We start from the raw sequence: 25,228 nt of genomic DNA on the forward strand, positions 1-25,228 counted from the left end.
AGAAAATTGTGCTGGACATGGTGGTACATTTCTATAATCCCAACACTTAGGGAGGCAGAGGCAGGCAGGTCTCTGTGACTTTGAGGCTAGCCTTGTCTACAAAGTGAGTCCAGTACAACCAAGGCTACACAGAGAAATTCTGTCTTGAACCCCCCCGAAAAAAAAAAAACTAATTAAAAATTTTAAGATTCATTTATTTTATTTTTATGTGTAGGAATGTTTGCTTGCACGCATGTATGTGGACCACATGCATGCCTGGTACCTGTGGAGGTGAGAAGAGGGCATTAGGTCTGGAACTGAAGTTATGGATGATTGTGAGCTACCATGTGGGTGTGGGGAGTTCAACCCAGGTTTTCTGCAAGAGCAACAAGTGCTCTTAAGCACTGAGCCATCTCTGCAGCCCTGGATTTATTAACATTTTGCTCTTTTTTCTTTGTTTGTTTATTTATATGGTTTTTCAAGACAGGGTTTCTCTGTGTATCCTTAGCTGTCCTCAAACTCCCAGAGGTCTGCCTGCTTCTGCTTTCCGAGTGCTGGGATTAAAGGCATGCACCACCGTCCAGCTAATTATTATTGTATTTATAGGAATGTTTTGCCTGCACGTAAATCTACACATCACATGTCGTACTTTGTGCCAGAGGGATCCAGAAGAAGGCACCAGAACCTCGGAGCTAGAGTTACAGACTAACTGTAGCTAACATTATCATATGAGTCCTGGAAATTGATCCTTGGTCCTCTGGAAGAACAGGTAGTGCTCCTAATCCCTGAGCCATCTCTGCAGCTACTCTTTTTAAAATTATTTATTTATTGAGACATGGTCTCACTGTGTAGCAGCCAGGGCTGTTCTGGAACTTACTCTGCAGACCAGGCTGGCCTCAAATTCAGAAATTCCCCTACCTCTGCATCTCCCTTCCAAACGCAGGGATTAAAGGAGTGCATCGGGCAGGCAGACTGCTGTGAGTTCAAGGCCAGCCTGGAGTCCAGGACAGCCAAGGCTACACAAAGAAAGCCTGTCACACACACACACACACGTGTATACACACAAACACTGGAAGGAGCCACTATTTCCCTCCGGCCATAGGTCCTTTCTTAAACAATAGTAGTTTCTAATCTTTAATCTTTACAACTGTCCTTTGAAGGAAGTATTCGCATACCCATTATCCGGATGCAGGAACTAAGAAACTGAGTGATTAGTAAAAGATGCAATTATTAACCAGACTAAACATTCCTGAGCACTTATTTTAGGCCAAGAACTCAGCGAGGCGACGGGAACCTAGTTCCTGCTAAGGCTCAGCACCACGGCTGCCTTCCCTATTTCAGGTCTGCGCCTCCAGCATGGGCCACACGGGTAGATTTTCAGTAGGTAAAATTGACTTTCCCTCTTAGCGCCCAAAGCTTCTGGGCTGTGGGGCTCCGCCCCGCGCTGGCGAGGCCCCACCCACTCTGCAGTCAGTATTGTCCGACGGTACCCAGCGTCCCTCAGCAGTTTCCGGCAGTAATCGAGAGTTACTAACGTGCCCCGCCTCCGCCACCCCCCTTCTCTCAGCTTCGGTCCTCTCAACCGCCGCCCGGCTGGCTTGCTGTCCCCGCGCTCCCTCCAGTCCTCCGCCCTCCGCCCCTTCCCTCCCCACCTCGCCTGGCCCTGTAGGCGCCTCCGGCGGCACGGGCTGGGCAAGATGGCGGCTTTCGGGATCTTGAGCTATGAACACCGACCCCTGAAGCGGCTGCGGCTGGGGCCTCCCGATGTGTACCCTCAAGATCCCAAACAGAAGGAGGTGCGTTCACAAATCCCAGTTCCCACGGGTCCGGGCAGGTGATTAGTATAGAAAGAGACACTGACAGTTCTGGGAAGGAGGGGGGGCGGGGCGATTAGGTGAGAGCAAAAGTCCCAAAAGGGGGAAGAGTAGAGTGGAACTGGTGCCCGAGAGTAGGGTCTGCCGGCAGTTCCGGTTGCTGAGCCGGCAATGGTTTGCGAGCCACACCAGAGGTTCCCCCCTCCACACTCATGTGGACACTCACACACAAACCTCCGAAAGTTAGGACCAGTTTGGTGAGGTCCCTTCAAGGGAAGAGTGATGTTGAGGTCGCTCTGGGAGATGTGGTACTCCTCATTGACTGTGGGGCTGAGGGTGGGGTCCAAATGAACATAAGGGCTGGGCTTTAAATAATCTCTTCTACTCAGAATCCTCGTCCTCCCTTTCTCCCTTGTTACCTTCCCCTCTGCCCTCTCTTACAACCTCTTCTATAAGATGAATGGGGGTGCGCTAAAATGCTGTTTTTCTGCCTCAGGATGAACTGACGGCTTTGAATGTAAAACAAGGTTTCAATAATCAGCCTGCTGTCTCTGGGGATGAACATGGCAGTGCCAAGAACGTCAACTTCAATCCTGCCAAGGTGAGACAACCCTGCCAGGCTGAAGGAAAAGGCTGGAAGAATCTGAGGAGCAAAGGCTCTGGGTTGGGGAAACTAAAAAGGGATAACCTAAATGGCAGAGTTCATAATTCAGTGCGACCACATTGCCATTTCCACAGGAAAAGCGGGACCACCTGTCCTTCTTATCCCCCTGAGGTATACTTCTCTTCCTTTAGATCAGTTCCAACTTCAGCAGCATTATCGCAGAGAAGTTACGCTGTAATACTCTCTCTGACACTGGTCGCAGGAAGTCCCTAATGAACCAGAAGGACAACTTCTGGCTGGTGACTGCAAGATCTCAGAGTGCTATTAACACCTGGTTCACTGACCTGGCTGGCACCAAACCACTCACACACCTAGCCAAAAAGGTGAGGTACTGTTTCCTGTTCTTAATGTCAAAGTGGGGAATGTGTCAGGTACCTACCTATATTCTGAGATTAGACTACATGGTGTCAGCTCCTGGGGTAATAGAGATTTTTCTGTCTGTGATGTCCATCCAGGTCCCCATTTTCAGTAAGAAGGAAGAAGTGTTTGGGTACTTAGCCAAATACACAGTGCCTGTGATGCGGGCTGCCTGGCTCATTAAGATGACCTGTGCCTACTATGCAGCAATGTCTGAGACTAAGGTTAAGAAGAAAAACACTGCTGACCCCTTCACTGGTAAGTGATTCTGTACACCTGGTGTACCACTGATGGCTTCAGGGAGTGATAGAGCCTTAGAATAATTCTTCCTAGCCAGTATGCCTTGGTTCTGCATAAATCTTGCATTCACTCAATTGGGACGCATGTTATCTGCTTTGTCCAGGTACTGGGCTATAAAGATGACCAGCATATAATGTCTGCTCTTTGGATCTTAGTGAAGATGCTAAGGCATATGTAGCGTAATTAAATATAGAATGTGGTAAATGCCAAAAGAGTAGACAGAAGGTTCTTTGAGACTTCAGTGGACATAATGATTACTTGCTTTAAGGAGGTGGCATTTGTCTACAGGCTAAGAGGATGAATACAGCCCAGAGCTGTGGTGATTGTGGGTGGAGATAGGGGATACAGAGTATTCTAAGCCTAAGAATAGTATCACATAGCTCCCTTTCCATATTTTCTTTAGAATGGACTCAAATCATCACAAAGTACTTATGGGAACAGCTACAGAAAATGGCTGAATACTATCGGCCAGGGCCTGCAGGAAGTGGAGCCTGTGGTTCTGCTGTAGGACCCTTGCCCCATGATGTAGAGGTGGCAATCAGGCAGTGGGACTACAATGAGAAGCTTGCCATGTTCATGTTTCAGGTAGGAGCAAGGACATGATGTCCATGGCATTGAGTTGTACCTTATCCTGTGCTGTCCATATAGAATGGAATTTGCCTTTTACATTACTATTTTGGCTCTCTTCATTCTTCCATTCACTTTATCTGCCTTACCTCTAATAGTTCCCTGCTATCCATAGGATGGAATGCTGGACAGACATGAGTTCCTGACTTGGGTGCTTGAGTGTTTTGAGAAAATACGCCCTGGAGAGGATGAATTGCTTAAATTGCTGCTTCCCCTTCTGCTTCGAGTAAGACCTATACCTACGAAGGGAATGTTTAGAGGGGTTTGTGTAAGAATTAAACATCGTAGCAGTGTCTTCTGGAGGAAACTAGGGGCTGTGTTGGTCATATTTTCACAGTACTCAGGGGAATTTGTTCAGTCTGCCTATCTGTCCCGCCGCCTTGCCTACTTCTGTACCCGGAGATTGGCTCTACAGCTGGATGGCGTGAGCAGCCACTCATCTCATGTTATATCTGCTCAGTCAACAAGTTCTCTGCCCACTACCCCTGCACCTCAAGCCCCAACTAGCAGTACACCCTCAACTCCCTTTAGTGACCTGCTTATGTGTCCTCAGCACCGGCCCCTGGTTTTTGGCCTCAGCTGTATCCTTCAGGTAGGTACTAAAGGGCCCAAGAAAGTATAAAGAACTGACTACTCATCCTGGAGAATGGGGTGTGAGTCCATCTCAGAGGTGGGAGCAGGCACCAAGTAACTGGTCAAAGATTATTGTTTCTCTGTGATAAGATATTTCCTTTTAGAGGTTTTGGACATTCTCTTCCAGGGCTAAGTAGTCAGCCCAAAGCTATTTAGGAAAAGTGTATGAGAATCTGGGTATAATAGTGTATTTCTGTAGTCCGAGAACTTGGAAAGAAGAGGCAGGAGGATTGTAGCTTAAGCTACATAGCCAAATGAAACCATGGCTCAGAATACTATTAAAAAAGGGGACGGTAAAGAGGAGGGGGATCAGGAATGATACTTGCCCCAAGGACTCAGTCATAGTAAAAACCTAATTGAGATGTGAAACCCAAGGGAAGTGGGAATAAGTGGGGATTCTAGAGAGGTAGCCGTGATAACTGGGTTTGATGTATCTATTTATCTGGCAGACCATCCTTCTATGTTGTCCTAGTGCCCTAGTTTGGCACTACTCCTTGACTGATAGCCGAATTAAGACAGGCTCACCACTTGACCACCTGCCTATTGCTCCTTCCAACTTGCCCATGCCAGAGGGTAACAGTGCCTTCACTCAGCAGGTAAGTTTAAACGCTCCCCTGAAACTTCAAAGTTGGGATGTGCTTTATGTTTTTGTTTTGTTTTTTTGACAGAATCTTGCTGAGTAGCCTTTGCTGGCCTGAAAGTTGCTGTGTAGACCAGGCAGGCCCCAAACTTAATGGCCATCCTTCTGTCTCTGCCTTCCAAGTGGTAGATCACAGACGTACCATGCCTAGCTTTTAGCTACTTTTTTTTTTTTTAGCCTTTAATGTATCTGAGTGTTTCCTTGGAGTTTTTATTTATTTTTTTTTAATTGCAGGTCCGTGCAAAATTGCGAGAGATTGAACAACAGATCAAGGAGCGAGGACAAGCAGTTGAGGTTCGCTGGTCTTTTGATAAGTGTCAGGAAGCTACTGCAGGTTGGTATCAGGACAGAAACTAAGAAATGATGAGTGATGGTTTCATAGATATCTGAGAATCTGAATGCATTGAGCCTCTAGTTAAGTCCCCTTTACTCTTTGTCCTTAGGTTTCACCATTGGACGGGTGCTCCATACTTTAGAAGTGCTGGATAGCCATAGTTTTGAGCGCTCTGACTTTAGTAACTCTCTTGACTCCCTTTGTAATCGAATCTTTGGACTGGGGCCTAGTAAGGATGGTCATGAGGTGAGTAAGAAGAGAAACAGAAAGAGCAAAAACATTGCAAGAGAAGCAGTATGTATAAGGCAAAGGTATAGTATGCTATTGAAACCAGGAGGTTCCTGAAGAGATTTCTGCCTGGTTCCTGGGCCCAAGATGTTTTTAGCTGGGGCTTTGTCTTAAAGAAAGAGGAACTCATTTCTTTTGTCCCCAGCCTTCCCTTACTTATCCTTGTCAAATCCTTTGGTTACAGATTTCCTCCGATGATGATGCTGTAGTATCTTTATTATGTGAGTGGGCTGTTAGCTGCAAGCGCTCTGGTCGACATCGCGCTATGGTAGTAGCCAAGCTCCTGGAGAAGAGACAAGCTGAAATTGAGGCTGAGGTTAGAGGCAAAGAAAAGTGAATGAATTGCCCAATGGAAAGAATCTAACTGGGTTTGGACATCTTGGCGTGATTGAGGTAGTAGTGAGATTGGGACTGGACAAGAGGGATTAGAAACAACAGATAGAGAGCTCTTGTCTTGGCACATACATGTAATTCCAGCACTTGAAAGTCAGATACAGGAGGATCATGGTTAAAAAGTCAACCAGGACTAGCTAGAAAAACAATCTCAAAAGTTAAAAAGCCAGGTGGGGCACACCTTTAATCCTGGCTCTCAGGAGCTTGAGAAAAGCAGATCTGTGTGAGCTCGAGGCCAGCCTGGTCTATCTATCAAGTCCTAGAACAGCTAGGGATACATAGAGAGATTCTGTCTCAAAAAAGGTTTATAGAAAATACTGGGCATGGTGGTGCCTGACTTTAATCCCAGCACTCTCTTGGGAGGCAAAGGCAAGCTGATCTTGATGAGCTTGTGACCAGCCTGGTCTACAAAGTGACTTCCAGGCCAGCCAGAGCTACATGAGATCTTGCCTCACAAAACCAAATAAACAAAAGTGATAAATTTACCAGAGAATGTTAAGGACATAAGGCACTAATAGAAAGGAACTGATGGATAAACTCGTTAGCAAAGAGATCAAGGCTGTTATTGCGAGTTGGCAAAGGAAATGAAAAGTGTGCAATGGAGTGGTGATACTTCCAAGGTTATATAGATAAAGAGTGAAGAATCAGGAAAAAATTCCTCAGTTTGTTCTCTCCTCTTACAGCGTTGTGGAGAATCTGAAACAGCTGATGAGAAAGGTTCCGTCGCCTCTGGTTCCCTTTCTGCTCCTAGTGCACCCATTTTCCAGGATGTCCTCCTGCAGTTTCTGGATACACAGGCTCCCATGCTAAGTATGGACACCTAAAACCTTCTAAATTATAGTATTGTAACTGCCTAGATTCAGTTACAAGCTGTGTCATCAGAAAACATAAAAGAAGGATCTTCTGGTCTCTATTTCTGTCTTGGGCTCTGTGCAGAATTACTTTTAGGCATAATTCTATTCCTTGATGGTCTCACAATTTTAACAGAATAGAGAGAACTGCAAAAAAATAAACCCAAGAGCATGCGAGCAAAGCATTTTTACTTTAGGCACAGCAGCAAAGATGCTCTGATCATTGTGAGGTGTTGATGGTCAGCATTAAGTGGTAAAGCCAACCCCACTTTTCTTTTAAAATTGTATGTGGGTATTTTTCCTGCAAGTATGCCTGTGTACCTTGTGCATGCCTGGTACCTGCAGAGGCCAGTGGAAGGCATCAGGTGCCCTGGAACTGGAGTTTATAGACAATTGTGAGGTACCATGTTGGTGCTGGGAATCAAACCCCAGGCCCTCTGGAAGAACAACCAGTGAATGCTCTTAGCTGCTGAGGCATTTTTCCAGCTCCACTAACCATACTTCATATCTCTAGGCAGTTTTTAAATTGTTGTTGTTCTTGTTATTGCCTCAGGGATGTCTCTCTGCAGTAGTCTAAGAGCGCCATTACTGACATGTTCCTCCCTCTTTTTGTCCCATTTTTTTGTTCTGCTAACTCATCTTTCCTCATTCCCTCCTTGTAGCTGATCCCCGCAGTGAGAGTGAACGAGTGGAATTCTTTAACTTAGTACTGCTGTTCTGTGAACTGATCCGACATGATGTTTTCTCCCACAACATGTACACCTGCACTCTTATCTCCCGGGGGGACCTTGCATTTGGAGCCCCTGGTCCTCGGCCTCCTTCTCCCTTTGATGATCCTGTGGATGATCCAGAGCGCAAGGAGGCCGAAGGCAGCAGCAGTAGCAAGGTGGAGGTGTGTGACCTTTTCCTTGCTCTTAATTATTACTGTTGATACTCCTATTTTCACAGCTTCTAGAAGCCTCTGAGAGTCTCTTTTACTCAAGAATACTAAGTATTTTCTCAGTACTTTGTGGCTTATAAGTAGTCTCATATAAGTCTTTCACTTGGTCTTCAGAAAAAGGTCTATGAGGTACTATGCCTTCCATTTGAAGCTGATAGAAATGGAGGCTTTACTTACTTACTGGTTAAGTAACTGGACAAAGGCTGGAGAGATGGCTCAGCCATTAAAGGCTAGGCTCACAAACACAAATATAAGTAACTGGACAAGATTTGAATCCAGAACTTGGGCTTTCCTCATGCCTCCTTGATGTGGTTCTCTGTGTACTTTCCTGGATACTGAGGAGCCAGCTCCTGTGACTAAGGAAGCCCTTGCATTGTTATATGCTTTCAGGATCCAGGCCTCTCTGAATCTATGGACATCGACCCTAGTTCCAGTGTGCTCTTTGAGGACATGGAAAAGCCTGATTTCTCAGTAAGATCCTGAGCATGGAAGAATCCAGTGCCTTGGTTCTCCCTTTATGCCTCCTTTGGGAATTTCTTCATGCCTCCTGCTTCCCCTGAATGTTCTGCCCTTTCACCTTCTTAGTTGTTCTCTCCTACTATGCCTTGTGAGGGGAAGGGAAGCCCATCCCCTGAGAAACCAGATGTCGAAAAGGAAGTGAAACCCCCACCCAAAGAGAAGCTCGAGGGGACACTTGGGGTTCTTTATGACCAGCCACGACATGTGCAGTATGCCACACACTTTCCAATCCCACAGGTACTGTTTTCCAACATTTGTGATGGTCTGTTTTTAAGCCCAGATGTTCATCTAAGGAATTTGCTGAGGGGCTGGACCCGTTCCCAAGGGTGTGGGTGTGTTTGAGAAGGGGCTTGAACATGGGAGTGTTGAGAGATACAAAGCATGCTCTTCAGAGGAGGGAAGGACTTGTGATGGAGTCTGATGGTGCTGCTGGGATGCAGGAGGAGTCATGCAGCCATGAGTGCAACCAGCGGTTGGTCGTACTGTTTGGGGTGGGGAAGCAACGAGATGATGCCCGCCATGCCATCAAGAAGATTACCAAGGATATTCTGAAGGTTCTGAACCGCAAAGGGACAGCAGAGACTGGTGGGTTTGAGGCTCCTTAAATAGAAGACTCCCCTAAGAATGCCCTAGTCAGTCTTCCCATGCCCAGTGTAGGGCACTCCCCAGTCATGTCCCAATGTCCTGTCTCTTGGAGTCTCCTGAGAGCTCTAGTCCTTTTGAAACTTCCCCCTCATTCCCCCCCTCTACAGACCAGCTTGCTCCTATTGTGCCTCTGAATCCTGGAGACCTGACATTCTTAGGTACCTCACAGTAAGCCCCTTACTGCCCTTCTCCCCTTCCCACCCTTAACTTAGCACCTCCCCGTACACATTCCTCTGGGGTTCACATAGTCTGTGGTCCTTTAAACGTGTGCTTCATTGTCCTGTTTGTCCCTACCCCAGCCCTTCCTGACCTCCCTCCCCGTTTTTTCCCTCCCTTCCCTCCTTTTGTTTTCCCCTCCTCCCTTCCTATCATAGTCCCTTCTCCACACCCCTACCCGACCAACTAGTTTTCTTTTTTGTCCTGACTCATTGCTTTCAACTGTCCCCTCAGGTGGGGAAGATGGGCAGAAGCGACGCCGCAGCCGTCCTGAAGCCTTCCCCACTGCTGAAGATATTTTTGCTAAGTTCCAGCATCTTTCTCATTATGACCAACACCAGGTCACGGCTCAGGTGTGGGCCTCTGCCAACCCCCTTCTCCCACATTCTCGCTTCCTGTCCTGTTTTCCTTTTCATCTTATCTCGCCCCAACCCCCACTAAGCAGGCTAAGCCTGCTGCTCTCATCCCCTTTCCACTACCATCCTTTACTGCTTCCCTTGGTCTTCTTCCCTTCCATTCCTGTCTCACTCGCACTGCCCTTATCAGGTCTCCCGGAATGTTCTGGAGCAGATCACGAGCTTTGCCCTTGGCATGTCATACCACTTGCCTCTGGTGCAGCATGTGCAGTTCATCTTCGACCTCATGGAATATTCACTGAGCATCAGTGGCCTCATCGACTTTGCTATTCAGGTGGGGAAGTTGGAGGTGATAAGGGCAGAAGAAGGAATTCATGTTCCGTAGGGTCACGAAGACAAAAGTAGAGATTCCAGCTAGCTTCCCAGGCTGTTTAGATGTCTGGAAGACTAGCACAGGGGGAGTGGAACATGAGCTAAGACTGCTGGAATAAAGACTTAAGTGCTCCCTGGGGAGTCCCAAGAGACAGATTAGAGCTTTGGGCACAAACCACCCTCCCATTGTGGCATTCATAGCATGCTGTCCTGGAGACCAGTTAGAGACACTGCTGGTACACTGCAGGACACTGGAGCATGGTAACCTGACCCTTCTCTCCTGAAGTGGCTTCAGCAAGAAGGGGCTCAGGCTTTAGCCATGCCAAGTTCCTCATAGAAAGTAAAGTTATGTTCAATAAAAGGGACTTCTCATGTTTCACCTCCATTTCTCTGATAGCTGCTGAATGAGCTGAGTGTGGTTGAGGCTGAGCTCCTTCTCAAATCATCTGATCTGGTGGGCAGCTACACTACCAGCCTATGCTTATGTATTGTGGCTGTCCTTCGACACTATCACGCCTGCCTCATCCTCAACCAAGACCAGATGGCACAAGTATTTGAGGGGTAAGCAGGGTTTCAGCGTAACTGAAATGTGCAGGGTTCTGGCGAATGCCATTTAGAGATGGCCTAGGAAGGACATGTGGGTCCACATAGTAGGGTAGAGTCTGCTGCTAAGGTAGGGGTAGGAATAACTTCAACCAAGATACTTGAATTTGTGGATAGACAGGGCCTTTGTGCCCTGGGCCCTGTCTATCACCTGTTAATCCTCCCTACCCTGCCTCTGTGACAGGCTCTGTGGTGTAGTGAAACATGGAATGAACCGTTCAGATGGCTCCTCTGCAGAGCGCTGTATCCTTGCTTATCTCTATGATCTGTATACCTCCTGTAGCCATTTAAAGAGCAAATTTGGGGAACTCTTCAGGTAAGAGAGGTAGAAGGGGTAAGAGAATGGGGCTAGTCCAACGTCCTTCCCATTACTGCACACCTCGGCACCTTCCTGTCTGTGCAAGACCATTAAGGACTATGTCCTTCTGTTACTTATTACTGAAAGTGATCCTTCTTCCTCCTTGCCTTCACAGGCCACTCTTTCTTAACATGTGGGTCCCTTCCTACCATGTCTGCTGTGGCCCAGCTCCCTTTTTCTTCTCCCAAGGTCCTCCATCCTTCACTCCTTTTCTTTTCTCCCCTTTCCTGCCCAACCCTATACATCACTAGATCTTCAGTATTTCTATTTTTTCCCCTGTCCCTGCAGTGACTTTTGCTCAAAAGTGAAGAACACCATCTACTGCAATGTGGAGCCATCAGAATCCAATATGCGCTGGGCACCGGAGTTCATGATTGACACTCTGGAGAACCCTTCTGCTCACACTTTCACCTACACGGGGCTCGGCAAGAGTCTTAGTGAGAACCCTGCTAACCGCTACAGCTTTGTCTGCAATGCTCTCATGCACGTCTGCGTGGGACACCATGATCCTGATAGGTGTGGGTCATATTGAGTTGAGAAATGGCCATCATGCCTCCACCTGGTATTGGGAGGAGTGGCTTACCCATAAGATACTATACCTTTCATTGTCACGGGGGCAGAGACATGAAGTTATGAGTCTGAGGTTTTGTGGGGCAAGACTTTTCCTGAGGGCTTTTGTACTCTCCCCTAGGGTAAATGACATCGCAATCCTGTGTGCGGAGCTGACTGGCTATTGCAAGTCACTGAGTGCAGAGTGGCTAGGAGTTCTTAAAGCCTTGTGCTGCTCCTCTAACAATGGCACTTGTGGTTTCAACGATCTCCTGTGCAATGTAGACGTAAGCCTTTGGGTGGGGTCTTGCTGGAGAAAGAGGCAGTTACCTCTTTGGTAGACATGTGGCTACAATCAAGAGCAAAGAGGGTCAGAGTTGAGTAGAGTGGAGACGTGGCGCACTGGCTGGGTCCTTCTCTATATACTGACTCACTGTCTGTCTACTTTTTTCAGGTCAGTGACTTGTCTTTTCATGATTCCCTGGCCACTTTTGTTGCCATCCTCATTGCGCGACAGTGTTTGCTCCTAGAAGACCTGATTCGCTGTGCTGCCATCCCTTCACTCCTCAATGCCGGTATAGAACCAATCTGTAACCCCTAGAATATCAGGACTCCCATCATCTATGGATACCTACTCCATAGTCATCCTCTTATCGTGGAATATCGTGCTGCAGTTCCCAGGCCAGTCCTTTGTTGCACTCCAGGCTGGAAGGCTTGAAGAGCCTATTTTGAATTTGCAGCCTTAATGTCACCCCCCGTCCCCCTCCCACACACACATACACTCTGTCTGGAGATGGAACCCAATACCTTCCTCATGCTTGAGCATGAGCTTCAGCTCAGCCTGTGGGCCTTTTAGGTTTTTGATCCTTCAGCTGTGTAACATTTCTGTGCTCCATTTCCCTTTCAGGATTATATTGTTTCTTCTCCTTCCACCTCACTTGTATGTCACCCTTCCTCCTCCCAACAAACATATACACACGCATAGAGTTTGGTTTCATTCGTTTCAGATATGCTCTGTCTTCATTTTAGCTTGTAGTGAGCAAGATTCTGAGCCAGGGGCCAGGCTTACTTGCCGCATCCTCCTCCACCTGTTCAAGACACCACAACTCAATCCTTGCCAGTCTGATGGAAGTAAGTGACTTTGGTTGGAGGCAGGCAGTCATAGAAACTGACTCTCCCAGCCCACTGCTTTATCCTATTGCTTCCCCTCACTTCTGCTCCCTGGCAGACAAACCTACCGTTGGAATCCGGTCCTCCTGTGACCGCCACCTGCTGGCTGCCTCCCAGAACCGCATCGTGGACGGAGCTGTGTTTGCTGTTCTCAAGGCTGTGTTTGTACTAGGTATGCAGGGTGGCAGGAAGAGACACATGCCAGAAGTGTATATAGGGTGGAGTGCCAACTAAACTACAGGGACAGTCTTTCTCCCTCCCAAAGGTGGTCTCTCTGACCTTTGGAGAAAAGGGGAGGGAGAGGAGTATATTTCTGTTTCATGGGGCCTCATTTGGGGAATTTCTGCCTCTGTGGGCCAGGACAGCTCTCTACACATTGTTCTGATCTCACACTGCCCTCCCTATCTCCCACCCATGAACCGCAGGGGATGCGGAGCTAAAAGGTTCAGGCTTCACTGTGACGGGAGGGACAGAAGAACTTCCAGAAGAGGAGGGAGGAGGTGGTAGTAGCAGTCGCAGACAGGGTGGCCGCAACATCTCTGTGGAGACAGCAAGTCTGGATGTCTATGCCAAGTACGTGCTTCGAAGCATCTGCCAACAGGTCAGTTTTACCTTCCCCCCACACCACCTAAATGCTGCAATGTAATATAGTCCTGTCTCTAGCCTATGACCACATTACCTCCCTGCTATACATTGGGTTCTTTACCTGTTCCTGGCACAACTTCCTGGGGTTGCTTGCTGTCTTCTAATTATCAGCTTCCTTAGGAATGGGTAGGAGAACGTTGCCTTAAGTCACTGTGTGAGGATAGCAATGATCTACAAGACCCAGTGTTGAGTAGTGCCCAGGCCCAGCGCCTCATGCAGCTCATCTGCTACCCACATCGACTGCTGGACAATGAAGACGGAGAAAACCCCCAGCGGCAGCGCATTAAACGTATTCTCAAGGTGGGCCAAGGTGCTGGGTTGCTGGGGGAAGCACAGGACTCTACCTGGAAACAGTGAGAACTGTTCAATTATTAGATGAACAAGCATAGAGGATAATGGGAGCAAGAAAAACATCTCCAACAAGGGCCTAAGATCAGATCTAGTGGTTTGGTCTAGAGTTAGGGCTGCCCTCAACAATTAGGCTGTTAGGTGAGTGCACAACTATCTGGACTGAGTACAGCTCATCTGTGGAAAAATTGCCTCTGAGAAGCCTGGATTCGGCTTTACATATATGGCACTTTGGTTGTGGCTCAGTGAGTGAGTGGTAATAACTACTGCAGTCGAAAATGTACTTCATGCACAGGCACTGTGTGCACATCACCATGCATTCAGGTTTTTCATTTGATATTTATGACCTTAGGAAGTGAATATGAATCTCCTTGTTTGACCAGTTAGGAAACTGAGGCTCTAAAGGTTAACTTATCCAAAGTCACACAAGGAGCCAGTTAGTTTAGAGCCAGTATGTGGACTCAGGTGTGCCTGTGCCCTTTTGCTTTATCATGTTGTTTGCTTCAGACATTTGACTGACTGGAGTGGAAAAATAAGGTCATGAAGGAAGAACTAAAGGAATGAAGTCTCTTTAGCCTGGAGGAGATAGTGCTGAAGAGAGATTACCCAACAGTAACTTTCCAATCTCTGCAAGACTTTGAAAGAGTGTCCTTTAAAGACTCTGTGGGGGACTTTGGGCAGCTGATATAAAACAACAGAGTTAGGTTTCAACCTTAACATTAGGTATTTAAAGGTTAACTATTAAGTAGAACTTTGTGAGGCTCTGGGACAGAAATATCCATGAAACCATACTTTTAACCGTGGTAAAACACTAGTTTTTTTTGTGATTTGGTATTGTTTAAATGTGGTCTTTTCTAAAGAGAGGGACATAGAGGTCCCTTTCTAACTTCTAGGAGTCTGTTGTGGGGGAGTAAGAATTAGCCATAAAATGCTGACACAGTGGTGACTAGTTTGGAAATGGGGTTTTTACCACCAGAACTTAGACCAGTGGACCATGCGCCAGTCCTCCTTGGAACTACAGCTGATGATCAAGCAGACCCCCAGCAATGTAAGTAATGATCCTAGACCCTCCCTTTCCCAGGCTCATCTCCAGTTCCCGAATCAGAGATATCAGCCATCAGAGAAGAGCTGAGGTCCTACCCTCAGTTCCTGACTGAAAGAGATAAGAGGGGCTATGAGAATGGTAGACACATGGAGCTATTGATAAGAGAAATGGGCTGAGAGGTTTGAGCCTTTTGCTGTGGAGAAGTATGGGTATGGTGGTCATAGATTCTGCCTCTGTGGCTGCAGATGTAAGGAGGTTTGCAAAGAAGAAGACAGTAGGGGACTATAGAGCTATGGAGGCACAAGAGGGCACAGCTTCCAACACAGTTTTGTCCCCGCTGTAAACCTCTATTGTGCTCTCCTTCAGTCTCATCTCCCATTTCTCCTGCCATGTTTCCCCTCACTACTAACTGCCTATTTAGGACTTCTGTTCCTTTCATCCTCCTCAGGAGATGAACTCTCTCTTGGAGAACATTGCCAAGGCCACAATCGAGGTTTTCCAACAGTCAGCAGAGACAGGGTCATCTTCTGGAAGTACAGCAAGCAACATGCCCAGCAGCAGCAAGACCAAACCTGTGCTCAGGTTGGGTAGAAACATGTTAGGATTTGTGCCTCATGAGATTTTCTACTGATAGCACGAATGATGTTCTGGAAATGGTGATACTGGACATGCCCAGAGAAAAGAAATGATAAATTGTTCAGTCTTGCTCCCCTGACTCCCCTTAGACCCTATGTCCTCTGTCTCCTAGCTCTCTAGAACGTTCTGGTGTATGGCTGGTGGCTCCTCTCATTGCCAAACTGCCCACCTCAGTCCAGGGACATGTATTAAAAGCTGCTGGGGAGGAATTGGAGAAGGGTCAGCATCTGGGTTCCTCTTCCCGAAAGGAACGAGATCGACAAAAACAGAAGAGGTAAAGGGGGTCTGGTGGGTGAGGACTGAAGAGTGAAAAGGAGAGAGATGGCAGGCCCAGGGAAGAATAAACTTTGGGGCTCAGAGTAGAGAACAGGATTCATGAGAAAGTGGCATTTGGGTGGGGTGTGGTGGTGCACACCTTTGTCTCCAGTACTTGGGAAGCAAAGGGCAGGGGGATTGCTGAGTTTGAGGCTAGCCTAGTCTACATGGCAAGTTCCAGGACAGCCAGGGCTACATAGAGAAACCCTATCTCAAAAAACAGAAATAATTAAAAAAAAAAAGAAAGAAGGAAAAAAGTAAGTGGCAAGTCAAGTTCTGAGTGGCATGGCTAAGCAGAAGGTCACATCTTAGAGGTAGAATCTAGGTTTCAGCAAGATAGCTCCATGGGTAAAAATGCTTGCTGTCAGCCTTGAGTTTGATCCCTCAATCCCACATGGCAGAAGAAGAGAGCCAAATCCCACAAGATTTTCCTCTGACCTCCAGATGTGCACCATAGCATATGCACGTGCGTGCACATAAAACAAAATACGTGGAAAACCAGCAATGAAATATAAAGAAAAAATGCGTTAAGAGTAGAACCTGGGACTAGGACGTTGGAAGGTGTTTGGCCAACGGTCTCCTTCTCTCTTTGCCCTCCCCCTCCCTGTGACTGTAGCATGTCCCTGTTGAGCCAGCAGCCTTTCCTATCACTGGTTCTGACGTGCCTGAAAGGACAGGATGAGCAACGTGAAGGGCTCCTTGCCTCCCTCCACAGCCAGGTGCACCAGGTATGTGCATCCGGGCCATAGAGGTGACACACGAGGTCCTCTTAAGTGGCCGCTATATGCATAGGCCTTTCCTTATTCTCTGATAAAAATGTTTGGTGATTTGGACTGGAGAGAAGGGAAGGTTCCTGAGTTGCGTGTCAAACTTGTTTCTATCCTAGATTGTGATTAACTGGCGAGAAAACCAGTACTTAGATGATTGCAAACCAAAGCAGCTAATGCATGAGGCACTCAAACTTCGGCTCAACCTGGTGAGGGTGAATCTGGGGTGAAGGAAGAAAGGGTGGGGCTGGAGATACAATTAAGAAGCCCCAGGTTGTGGGACAGGTTTGAGAATGGAGGCCCTGGGTTCCTTGAGGTCTTCCAATATTAACACCACTTTCCTAAAGGAAGCGGGACCTTAAAATGGTTAAAGGAACTGAATTGTGGCCAGGATCCAATAAACTGAATACCTTGTATGCTTACAGGAACCCTGCCCCAGTATTCGACATTCTGGCTGGGCCCTAGAAATACTAGAAACCCATTATGGAATGTTGAATTTAGCACAAGTCCCATGTCTTTATAAGTAAGGAAACAAATCCCGACATATCAAATTCAGCCACTGACCTAAGACTGAATAGGAAATCATAGGTACAAGTGACAGGACAAGGCCTCCGTGGGGCGGGGGTTGGGGGGTCTCAGCTCCCACCCAACCAGGTTCTAACTTAAGCTTTTGTCAAGAACTGACCATCAGCTTCAACTTTCTGACTGACTTGTGGCCCTGGCAGGTCGGGGGCATGTTTGACACGGTGCAGCGTAGTACCCAGCAGACTACAGAGTGGGCCCAGCTCCTCCTGGAGATCATCATCAGTGGCACCGTGGACATGCAGTCTAATAAGTGAGCATCCCCAGCCCTGTATGCAGGTCATGCCCTGAAGGACTCCCTAACCCATGCCAGCTGCAGGAACCACTCGCTCCATGGCCCTGGTTCTACCCTCACCACAATGATCTCAGGCCCCTTGGGATGACATCTTGAGTATCTCTTTCTGCCTGTGACCTCTTGGCCCATTTTTTTTTTCCTAAACTTTTGCTCCCCTGGTTTTTCTCCCTGGCTTCCTGCCTACTACAGTGAGCTCTTCACTACTGTGCTGGATATGCTGAGTGTGCTTATCAATGGAACATTGGCTGCAGACATGTCCAGCATCTCGCAAGGCAGCATGGAGGAAAACAAACGCGCATATATGAACCTGGTGAAGAAGCTTCAGGTGAGAAGTCAAGAGCAAGGTTTGGAGATGCTGGAGGCTCAGCTCCTTCTGCCCTGACTGTGTTTACTGTGCATCCTGGGAGTGGGGAATGAGATAACTTGTTTTGATCTGAGCCCTCTTCCCTTCCCTTGCCTGTCTGTCCTTTTTTTTCATCTGCGCAATGGGGATTTACTGAGTGCCGTTGCCTTTTTTTGTAATTTAAATTTTTTTGTTTAGTTGTTTTGAGACAGGATCTCATGTGGTAGCCCAGGTTGTCCTGTAGCTCACTACATAGCCTATATTTGTACTTGAGCCCATAGCAATCTTTCTGCCTCAGTTGCATAAGTGCTGAGATTATTTTTGTTTTTTTGAAACAGGGTGTGAGGTTCTTTATATATCCAAGGCTGGCCCTCAAACTTAAAATAATCTTGCCTTAGCCTCCCAAGTGCTGGTACTATATATCTACACCACCACGGTCAGCTCTGAGTGTCTTCTTTATACCCACTATGTTCTGTGCTACCTCTTGAGACTGCCTGTCCCTCTTTTACTGTATCTTTGAACTCATGACCCACCTTCCTATGTCTGCAGAAGGACTTGGGGGAACGCCAATCAGACAGTCTGGAAAAGGTTCACCAACTGTTGCCACTACCCAAGCAGAACCGAGACGTCATAACTTGTGAACCACAGGGCTCCCTTATCGACACCAAGGGCAACAAGATTGCTGGCTTTGATTCCATCTTCAAAAAGGAGGCATGTCCTGTTGTCTTCCCATGCCCTTTATCCCCCCCCGCCACACCCAGCACCCCAGGTTAATCTCTGATCTCACAACTCCAGCAAATATATGAAAATCAGGAGCACATTAGGCTCTCCCCAAGAAAACCTGCAAATCATTTGTGGGGTTTTGAGCCAATGACTTATCTTTCCTTATACATTACCTCCCCTTCTTTTGGAGTCTCATGTTTACTTCTACCTGTGTCTCACTACCCTCTCCCATTTTACTCCATGTCCTACCCTCTTCTCTGTCTCACTGTTTTCTTGTTCTGTCACCATTCTGCTGACACCCTATCTCTTTTCTCCATGTCTCTACTTGCTCAACTCACCTCTTTTATTTTTCATGTCACCTTCAGTATTTGGATTAAAAAAAATTATGTGCACAGCTGTATATATGCCACTTACATATATAGGTGCCCGTGGAGGCCAGAAGTTGGATTCCCTGGAACTGGAGTTACAAGTGGTTGCAAGCCACCTGATGTGAATTCTGGGAAACAAACCTGGGCCCTATGCAAGAGCAGCAAGGACTTTGAACCACGGGGCCAGCTATCCAGCGCTTAGTTGCAATATTTTTCTGGGTTAACCATATTCTGCATAGAAGAAGGAGAAAGGGAATGCAGAGTTTAAAATGCATATTGAAACCTATTAGTTTACACATTCTCCTGATTGCTTTCTTCACCCATCTATTTCTCTCCTCTTCCTGCCCCTCCCTGTCTCTCTGCTCCTACCCCTCTGTCTTTTTTTTCCTATTTCTGTCTGACTGCCTTTCTTTGTCATCTTGAGTTTTCCTTATCTTTCCTCTCTTCTTCTCTCCTTTCCTCTCTTCTCTTTTCCTCTCCCTTCCTTTCTCTTTCCTTTTCCTGCCCTCCCTTACCTTTCCTTGTTTTCCTTCCTCTGCCTCTTTGGCTTCTTTCTATCCATCTCATCTTCTCTCAGCCTTTCTCCTCCTCACCATCTGTTTCCCTCTCTGCTTCTTCAGTACCTCTTTCCCTTCTAGCCTCACCTTTCCCCTCCACACCTTTCTCCTATAATTCAACCCTGTCCCAGTAAAAATATTCTCTCCTGCATACATCCATGTGTCAGGGCCTGTCTTTCCCTGATCTACTTAAAACTCTTTCCTTGTTTGAAAACTTGTCAACAGATATTTTACCCTTTCTATAAGTTCTCAAGTCCTGCCTCCTGTTCTCCAATTTTCAACAGCTCATTGTTTCTCTCTCTCTCTTTTTTTTTTGGGGTGGGGGGAGCAGGGTCTACAAGTTTCCACCAAACAAAAGATCTCTCCCTGGGATCTTTTTGAGGGCTTGAAGCCATCAACAGCACCACTCTCCTGGGCCTGGTTTGGCACAGTCCGAGTGGACCGCCGAGTAGCACGAGGGGAGGAGCAGCAACGGCTGTTGCTCTACCATACACACCTGAGGCCTCGGCCCAGAACCTATTACCTGGAGCCACTACCTCTGCCCCCAGAAGATGAGGAGCCACCAGCCCCTACCCTACTAGAGCCTGAGAAAAAGGCTCCTGAACCTCCCAAGACTGACAAACCAGGGGCTGCTCCTCCCAGTACCGAAGAGCGCAAGAAGAAGTCTACTAAGGGCAAGAAACGCAGCCAGCCAGCTACTAAGACCGAGGCCAGTCCCCATCCCTACCTAAGCCCACTTCTGACTTTGTGTGTAGTAGGGAGTTAAGGTTCCTGGTTTATGGGAGGTGTGGGGTTCATGGGGAAGGGGTGCCATTAGAATCATAACAGTGAATTGTATCAGTGTCACCCCTCCTCACATTCTTTTCCCTCACCACCCTCACCTCCCCACCCAGAACTGATGTAACTCACTTACCTTTGTCCTCTGCACCCATGTAGGACTATGGCATGGGTCCAGGTCGGAGTGGCCCCTATGGTGTGACAGTGCCTCCAGACCTTCTGCACCATGCAAATCCTGGTTCCATATCCCACCTTAGCTACAGGCAGGGCTCAATGGGCTTGTACACCCAGAACCAGCCACTACCTGCTGGTAAGTACTAATCACTAGGAATGGTGGAGTTGAGCATTCCTCCCTCCCCAGGGGAGATGCTGATGGCTGGAACTATTTAAAAAAAAAAAAAAAGCGGAGCTGAAGAGTTGAGACCAATTTGCTGTCTTTTCCAGGTGGCCCTCGTGTGGACCCATACCGTCCAGTGCGACTACCAATGCAGAAGCTGCCAACTAGACCAACTTACCCTGGTGTGCTGCCTACAACTATGACTACCGTCATGGGCCTAGAACCCTCATCTTATAAGACCTCTGTGTACCGGCAGCAGCAACCCACAGTGCCCCAAGGACAGCGCCTTCGCCAACAGCTCCAGGCAAAGATAGTGAGAGGGGCAGTAGGGAGGACTGTCAGGGAGAGGGGTTTTGGTGGGTCACAGAACTGAGGAGATACTTTGGACCGTCACAAGAACATGCAGGGTAGGAGGCCTACAAGAAAATGGCAGGAAGTATTTCCTGAATTTGAGTTCTTTTTTTTTTTTTCATTTAGCAGAATCAGGGGATGTTGGGACAGTCATCTGTCCATCAGATGACTCCTAGTTCTTCCTATGGTTTGCAGACTTCCCAGGTGAGTGCTTAGGACTATGAGCATCAGGGACGGAGAAGCGAGCTGCTGTCCACCCTCATGCCCCAATTCTTTCTCTCATCCTTCCCTCCAGGGCTATACTTCTTATGTTTCTCATGTGGGATTGCAGCAACACACAGGCCCTGCAGGTACCATGGTGCCCCCCAGCTACTCCAGCCAGCCTTATCAGAGCACCCACCCTTCTACCAATCCTACTCTTGTAGATCCTACACGCCACCTGCAACAGCGGCCCAGTGGCTATGTTCATCAGCAGGCCCCAACCTATGGGCACGGATTGACTTCCACTCAAAGGTACCCAAAGTAGTGATGAACTGGCAAGGGACACTGAGGTATAAGCAAACATCTGATTGGGAAAATCCCATGCTAACAGGTGATAAATGAGCCTGAACTGTGGGAGATATCAGGGACACTAATCTGGTCACATAACCATTACCAAAAATGACCTAAGTTGGAAGGAACCCTAGAGACCCAATAGTCTTAAATTTACAATCCTGGCACTTCCTTGAAGACCAGAGAGAAGAAACCAGAGAGAAGAAAGCGTAGCTAACTTTCATAAGAAAGGATCTGGTGTTTATAGACATGATACATGATAAGGAGTCTTAAATAAAGCATTAAACAGTTAACTCTAGGCTGAGGATATGGTTTAGTTGATAGCATGCTTACATAGCATGTGTGAAGTCCTAAGTTTGATCCCCAGCCCTACATAAAACCTGGTGTGTTGTACATACCTGTAGTACCAGCATCTACAACATGGAAGCAGGAGGATCAGAAGTTCAAGATCATCCTTGGCTACATAGTGAGGCAAGCCTGAGCTACATGAAACCCTGTCTCAAGGGAAGAAAAAGCCGTTGAACTCTAGGATGGACTAAGAAATGAATTTCATGGTTAAATTTAGTCAAATCTTAGATAAGACCTGGGTAACTATTATGAGGCCCTGCAACTTGGGATTTACAATAACAGAGTGGGCTGAGTAATTGCTTGATGTGTAGCCAACATTGTGCTAGGACTAGAGTGAGGAAAAATAGTAGGAAAAAAGTACATGGTTCTTCACCACAAAGATTTATTTTACCATAGTTGAGAAGAAGTAAAGGTCTTACACAGAAAAAGAGAAAAATACCATGTAGAATATTTAGAGAATGGTAGGAACAAAGACATAATTGGATATTCAAGTGGAGGCCAAGAAATAAAATGGGACTTGGAAAAAGGTATAGATCAGAGTCACTAGAGAAAGACTCATGGTTTAAAGCTAGCCTTTGAAAGATAGCTATGATTAGGATTTGTAGAGAAGGGGAAAAGAAAGGGCATTCTAGGTAAAGGATGCAGCATGAGCAAAAACATGGGACTGGATTGAGTGGAGACAGAAAGGAGCAGGTCTTAAAGTGTAGTGTGGAACATGTGCTGGGGAAGGAGCTGGGGCCTGGCTTAGAGGGGACAAGTTGACATATGACATTTATACTGAGCTAATGCATTGGGACATAACCCCAGAAAGGACTGCTTGCTCAGGACAGTGAGAGGAGGAGCTTGGTGTGTTGAGAGATTAGTGTGGAATGAGCGGATGGAGCACAGGGGAAGGTGTGAGATGATGAGGGAGCCCAGCTGCAGATTGTCACGGATGTACAGATTCGGGTAGAAAGGGCATATGAAGTAGCAGAACAGCTGGGGGTGTTTCTGGAGAGCAATAGCAGCCACAAAACACTTGATAGGTACTTATAGAATGCTTATTGTGTGCAGACTGTTTTTTTCATAAGAGAAAAATAGCTAAAACAGAATCGAAAAATTCCTAAGCATTAAGGTTATGAGACAGTAAAATGGAGTATTGTCTTTGTGTTTTATTCTCTGACCTAGAAATCTGTCAGACTCCAGAAGGGCTCCTCTAGTTAGAGCCAAGAGGAATGAATGCAATGACTTGTTAGTTTCTTTCAGGTCAGGGACCCAGGGTTTGTACCACCCCCTTTCTCTGCCCTGTGCTTTGACCTCTGGAACTCTTGTCTTTGGAGGTTTTCACACCAGACACTGCAGCAGACACCCATGATGGGTACTATGACTGCGTTGAGTGCTCAGGGTGTCCAGGCAGGCGTCCGTTCAACTTCCATCCTGCCTGAGCAGCAGCAGCAGCAGCAGCAACAACAACAGCAGCAACAACAGCAACAGCAGCAGCAGCAGCAGCAGCAGCAACAGCAGCAGCAACAGCAGCAGCAGCAGCAGCAGCAGTACCACATTCGGCAGCAACAACAGCAGCAGCAGATCCTACGGGTAAGGCCCTGGGATTGTGTCTAAGACTTGGGAGTCCAAGAAGGAAAGGTTATATTCTTCCCACACTGTCCCCAAGATGAAATGTGAGGTAATGGGTTAAGCACCCAGCAAAATGGGTGAAGTATGTTAGTACTTTTTATTGTCTTTGGTTTCTTCAGACAGGGTCTCAGCCTATAACCCAGGCCAGTCTTAAACTCGTGGCAATCCTCCTGTTGATGCTTCCCCTCTGCTCCTTTTTATTTCCTGAGGATCATAGTGAAGGGAAAATTAAACACTGTCTTCCAGATTACTGTTTGGTTTCTTTCAGATGTGGACCTGGAGTTCCTCACTGTTTCTTGACCCCAATTCCCTTTCCTTCCTGCTCCCACTTTTCAATACAAAGTCACAGATTCCTTGCTCTTCTTAAAATTATTTCTTATGTGCTTATAGCAACAGCAGCAACAGCAGCAGCAGCAGCAGCAGCAGCAACAGCAGCAGCAGCAGCAACAACAGCAGCAACAGCAGCAACAGCAGCAGCCACACCAGCAACAGCAGCAGGCAGCTCCTCCCCAACCCCAACCCCAGTCTCAGCCCCAGGTAGCTGCTGAACTACAGCCACAGGCTCAGGGATTGCTATTGAGAATGGGCACATAGCTAACCCATGCTAAGAACAGTGTGTAATGGGGTAGTGTTGGGAGGTCAGTTACAGCACTAAGAGGCTAAGAGGTATGGGTGAAGAAGGAGGTGGAAGGTTGGAGTTCCATCTTCTATTTCCATTTCCACCCAGTTCCAGCGCCAGGGGCTTCAGCAGACCCAGCAGCAGCAACAGACAGCGGCTTTGGTGCGGCAACTTCAACAACAACTCTCCAGTAAGCCTGCCTCCTTCCCAAGAAGAATCTGAGGAAGAAGAGGGGATGGGAGCTGGGTACAATGGCTCATCCCTGTAATCCCAGCACTTGGGGAGGCAGAGGCAGGCAGATCTCTGTGAGTTCAAGGCCAGCCTGGTCTACAAAGTGAGTCCAGGACAGCCAAAGACTACACAGAGAAACCCTGTCTAAGAGGGGATGGTGTTGGCCCAAGCGGCTGAGGTGCAGGCTTCAGGCCCAGAGTGTGGCGGCCCCTTTCCCTTCCCAGCTCACTAGCTTCCCTCCTGAATACAAGCCCTGGTTGCTCTTCCACCCCTGACAGTCTCTCATTTTTCACAGATACCCAGCCACAGCCCAGTACCAACATATTTGGACGCTACTGAACCACCTGGAGGAACTGCTTGTACACTGGATAGAGCCCAGCCTTTCTGCTTAATTCCCAGTCCCCTTCCTGGGCGAGCTCCAGTAGTGGTTGAGGTCCTTCCCTCAGGCTCCGTTTTTAATGAATTTTTAGTATTTTTGTTAACATGAATCATTGAACTGTTGGGTTTTGTACATTATTTATAGAGAGAGACCCCAGAGCTGCTGCACCCAATACATAGAGCTTCTTTGCAAGAGAAGTGTGTGAATCTGCATGTGGAAGGTCTCCTGTGAGAGCACCAGGGAAAGGATGAACAACTCAGTGCCTTCATGCCTTCCATATCATCTCCCTCCCTCACCCTCTGCCCTCCATTTCTGAATTCTGGCTGCATTAGTACTCTTTCTTCCCTACTCAAAGGCAACCTGCAATGAGCTCCTAAGTCCTTAAAGGCAGCTCACTTCCTCAACTTCTTTACAGCTTGCTTCCACTGGGGACATACCACTAGAAGAAGGGATTCATTAGGTTGGAGAGAAATCAGTGGAACCCCATCATCCTTCCACAACACCCCAGATAGTGGATCTCCAATAAGATGAGTGTAGGGGCAAAGATGTCAGACAATACCTATAATTTTGTCATCTCATGTGGTCCCCATCATATACCAAGCTGACTAGAGAACTCCTCTGAATTTGACGTTTCTGAAAAGTTGTTTGCCATGGGCACAAAATGTCGAAAAAAAAATGGGTGACAGAAATCCAGAGTGGCTTTAGTAGGAAGAGAGGCCAGTTTTATTCTGGCCTGCTGCTGAAGTTTCATGTTTCACAGAACCCACCGTGGCAGTTTCCCAGAGTGA

At 47.4% G+C, this 25,228-nt stretch overlaps 1 protein-coding gene across 10 annotated transcripts; it reads left to right on the forward strand.

Annotated features, from left to right (window-relative positions):
- The first annotated feature begins 1,486 nt into the window (after window positions 1-1,486).
- Window positions 1,487-24,562, forward strand: Med12 (mediator complex subunit 12). 10 transcript variants are annotated; one of them, XM_060374983.1, is made up of 46 exons: window positions 1,487-1,775; window positions 2,290-2,394; window positions 2,589-2,780; window positions 2,913-3,072; window positions 3,518-3,699; window positions 3,857-3,967; window positions 4,079-4,333; window positions 4,824-4,970; window positions 5,249-5,348; window positions 5,458-5,594; window positions 5,821-5,952; window positions 6,713-6,839; window positions 7,543-7,772; window positions 8,211-8,291; window positions 8,406-8,576; window positions 8,732-8,924; window positions 9,092-9,142; window positions 9,435-9,553; window positions 9,747-9,890; window positions 10,326-10,489; window positions 10,716-10,847; window positions 11,178-11,405; window positions 11,581-11,725; window positions 11,893-12,013; window positions 12,468-12,569; window positions 12,667-12,780; window positions 13,034-13,209; window positions 13,374-13,553; window positions 14,578-14,649; window positions 15,095-15,228; window positions 15,395-15,556; window positions 16,214-16,325; window positions 16,484-16,573; window positions 17,090-17,199; window positions 17,431-17,566; window positions 18,134-18,295; window positions 19,564-19,941; window positions 20,169-20,319; window positions 20,454-20,659; window positions 20,824-20,901; window positions 20,993-21,047; window positions 21,123-21,210; window positions 22,917-23,172; window positions 23,602-23,748; window positions 23,939-24,020; window positions 24,357-24,562. In XM_060374983.1, the coding sequence occupies exons 1-46, from the start codon at window positions 1,677-1,679 to the stop codon at window positions 24,398-24,400; spliced, it is 6,561 nt and encodes a 2,186-aa protein (XP_060230966.1). In that variant the 5' UTR covers window positions 1,487-1,676; the 3' UTR covers window positions 24,401-24,562. The 10 variants fall into 10 exon arrangements, with proteins under 10 accessions (XP_060230966.1, XP_060230967.1, XP_060230968.1 ...); XM_060374984.1 differs by having other exon boundaries at window positions 8,780-8,924; XM_060374985.1 differs by having other exon boundaries at window positions 8,780-8,924; window positions 20,454-20,650.
- The last annotated feature ends 666 nt before the right edge of the window (window positions 24,563-25,228 follow it).

Source organism: Meriones unguiculatus, chromosome X (assembly GCF_030254825.1).
Source record: "Meriones unguiculatus strain TT.TT164.6M chromosome X, Bangor_MerUng_6.1, whole genome shotgun sequence".
NCBI classification, from domain to species: Eukaryota; Metazoa; Chordata; class Mammalia; order Rodentia; family Muridae; genus Meriones; species Meriones unguiculatus.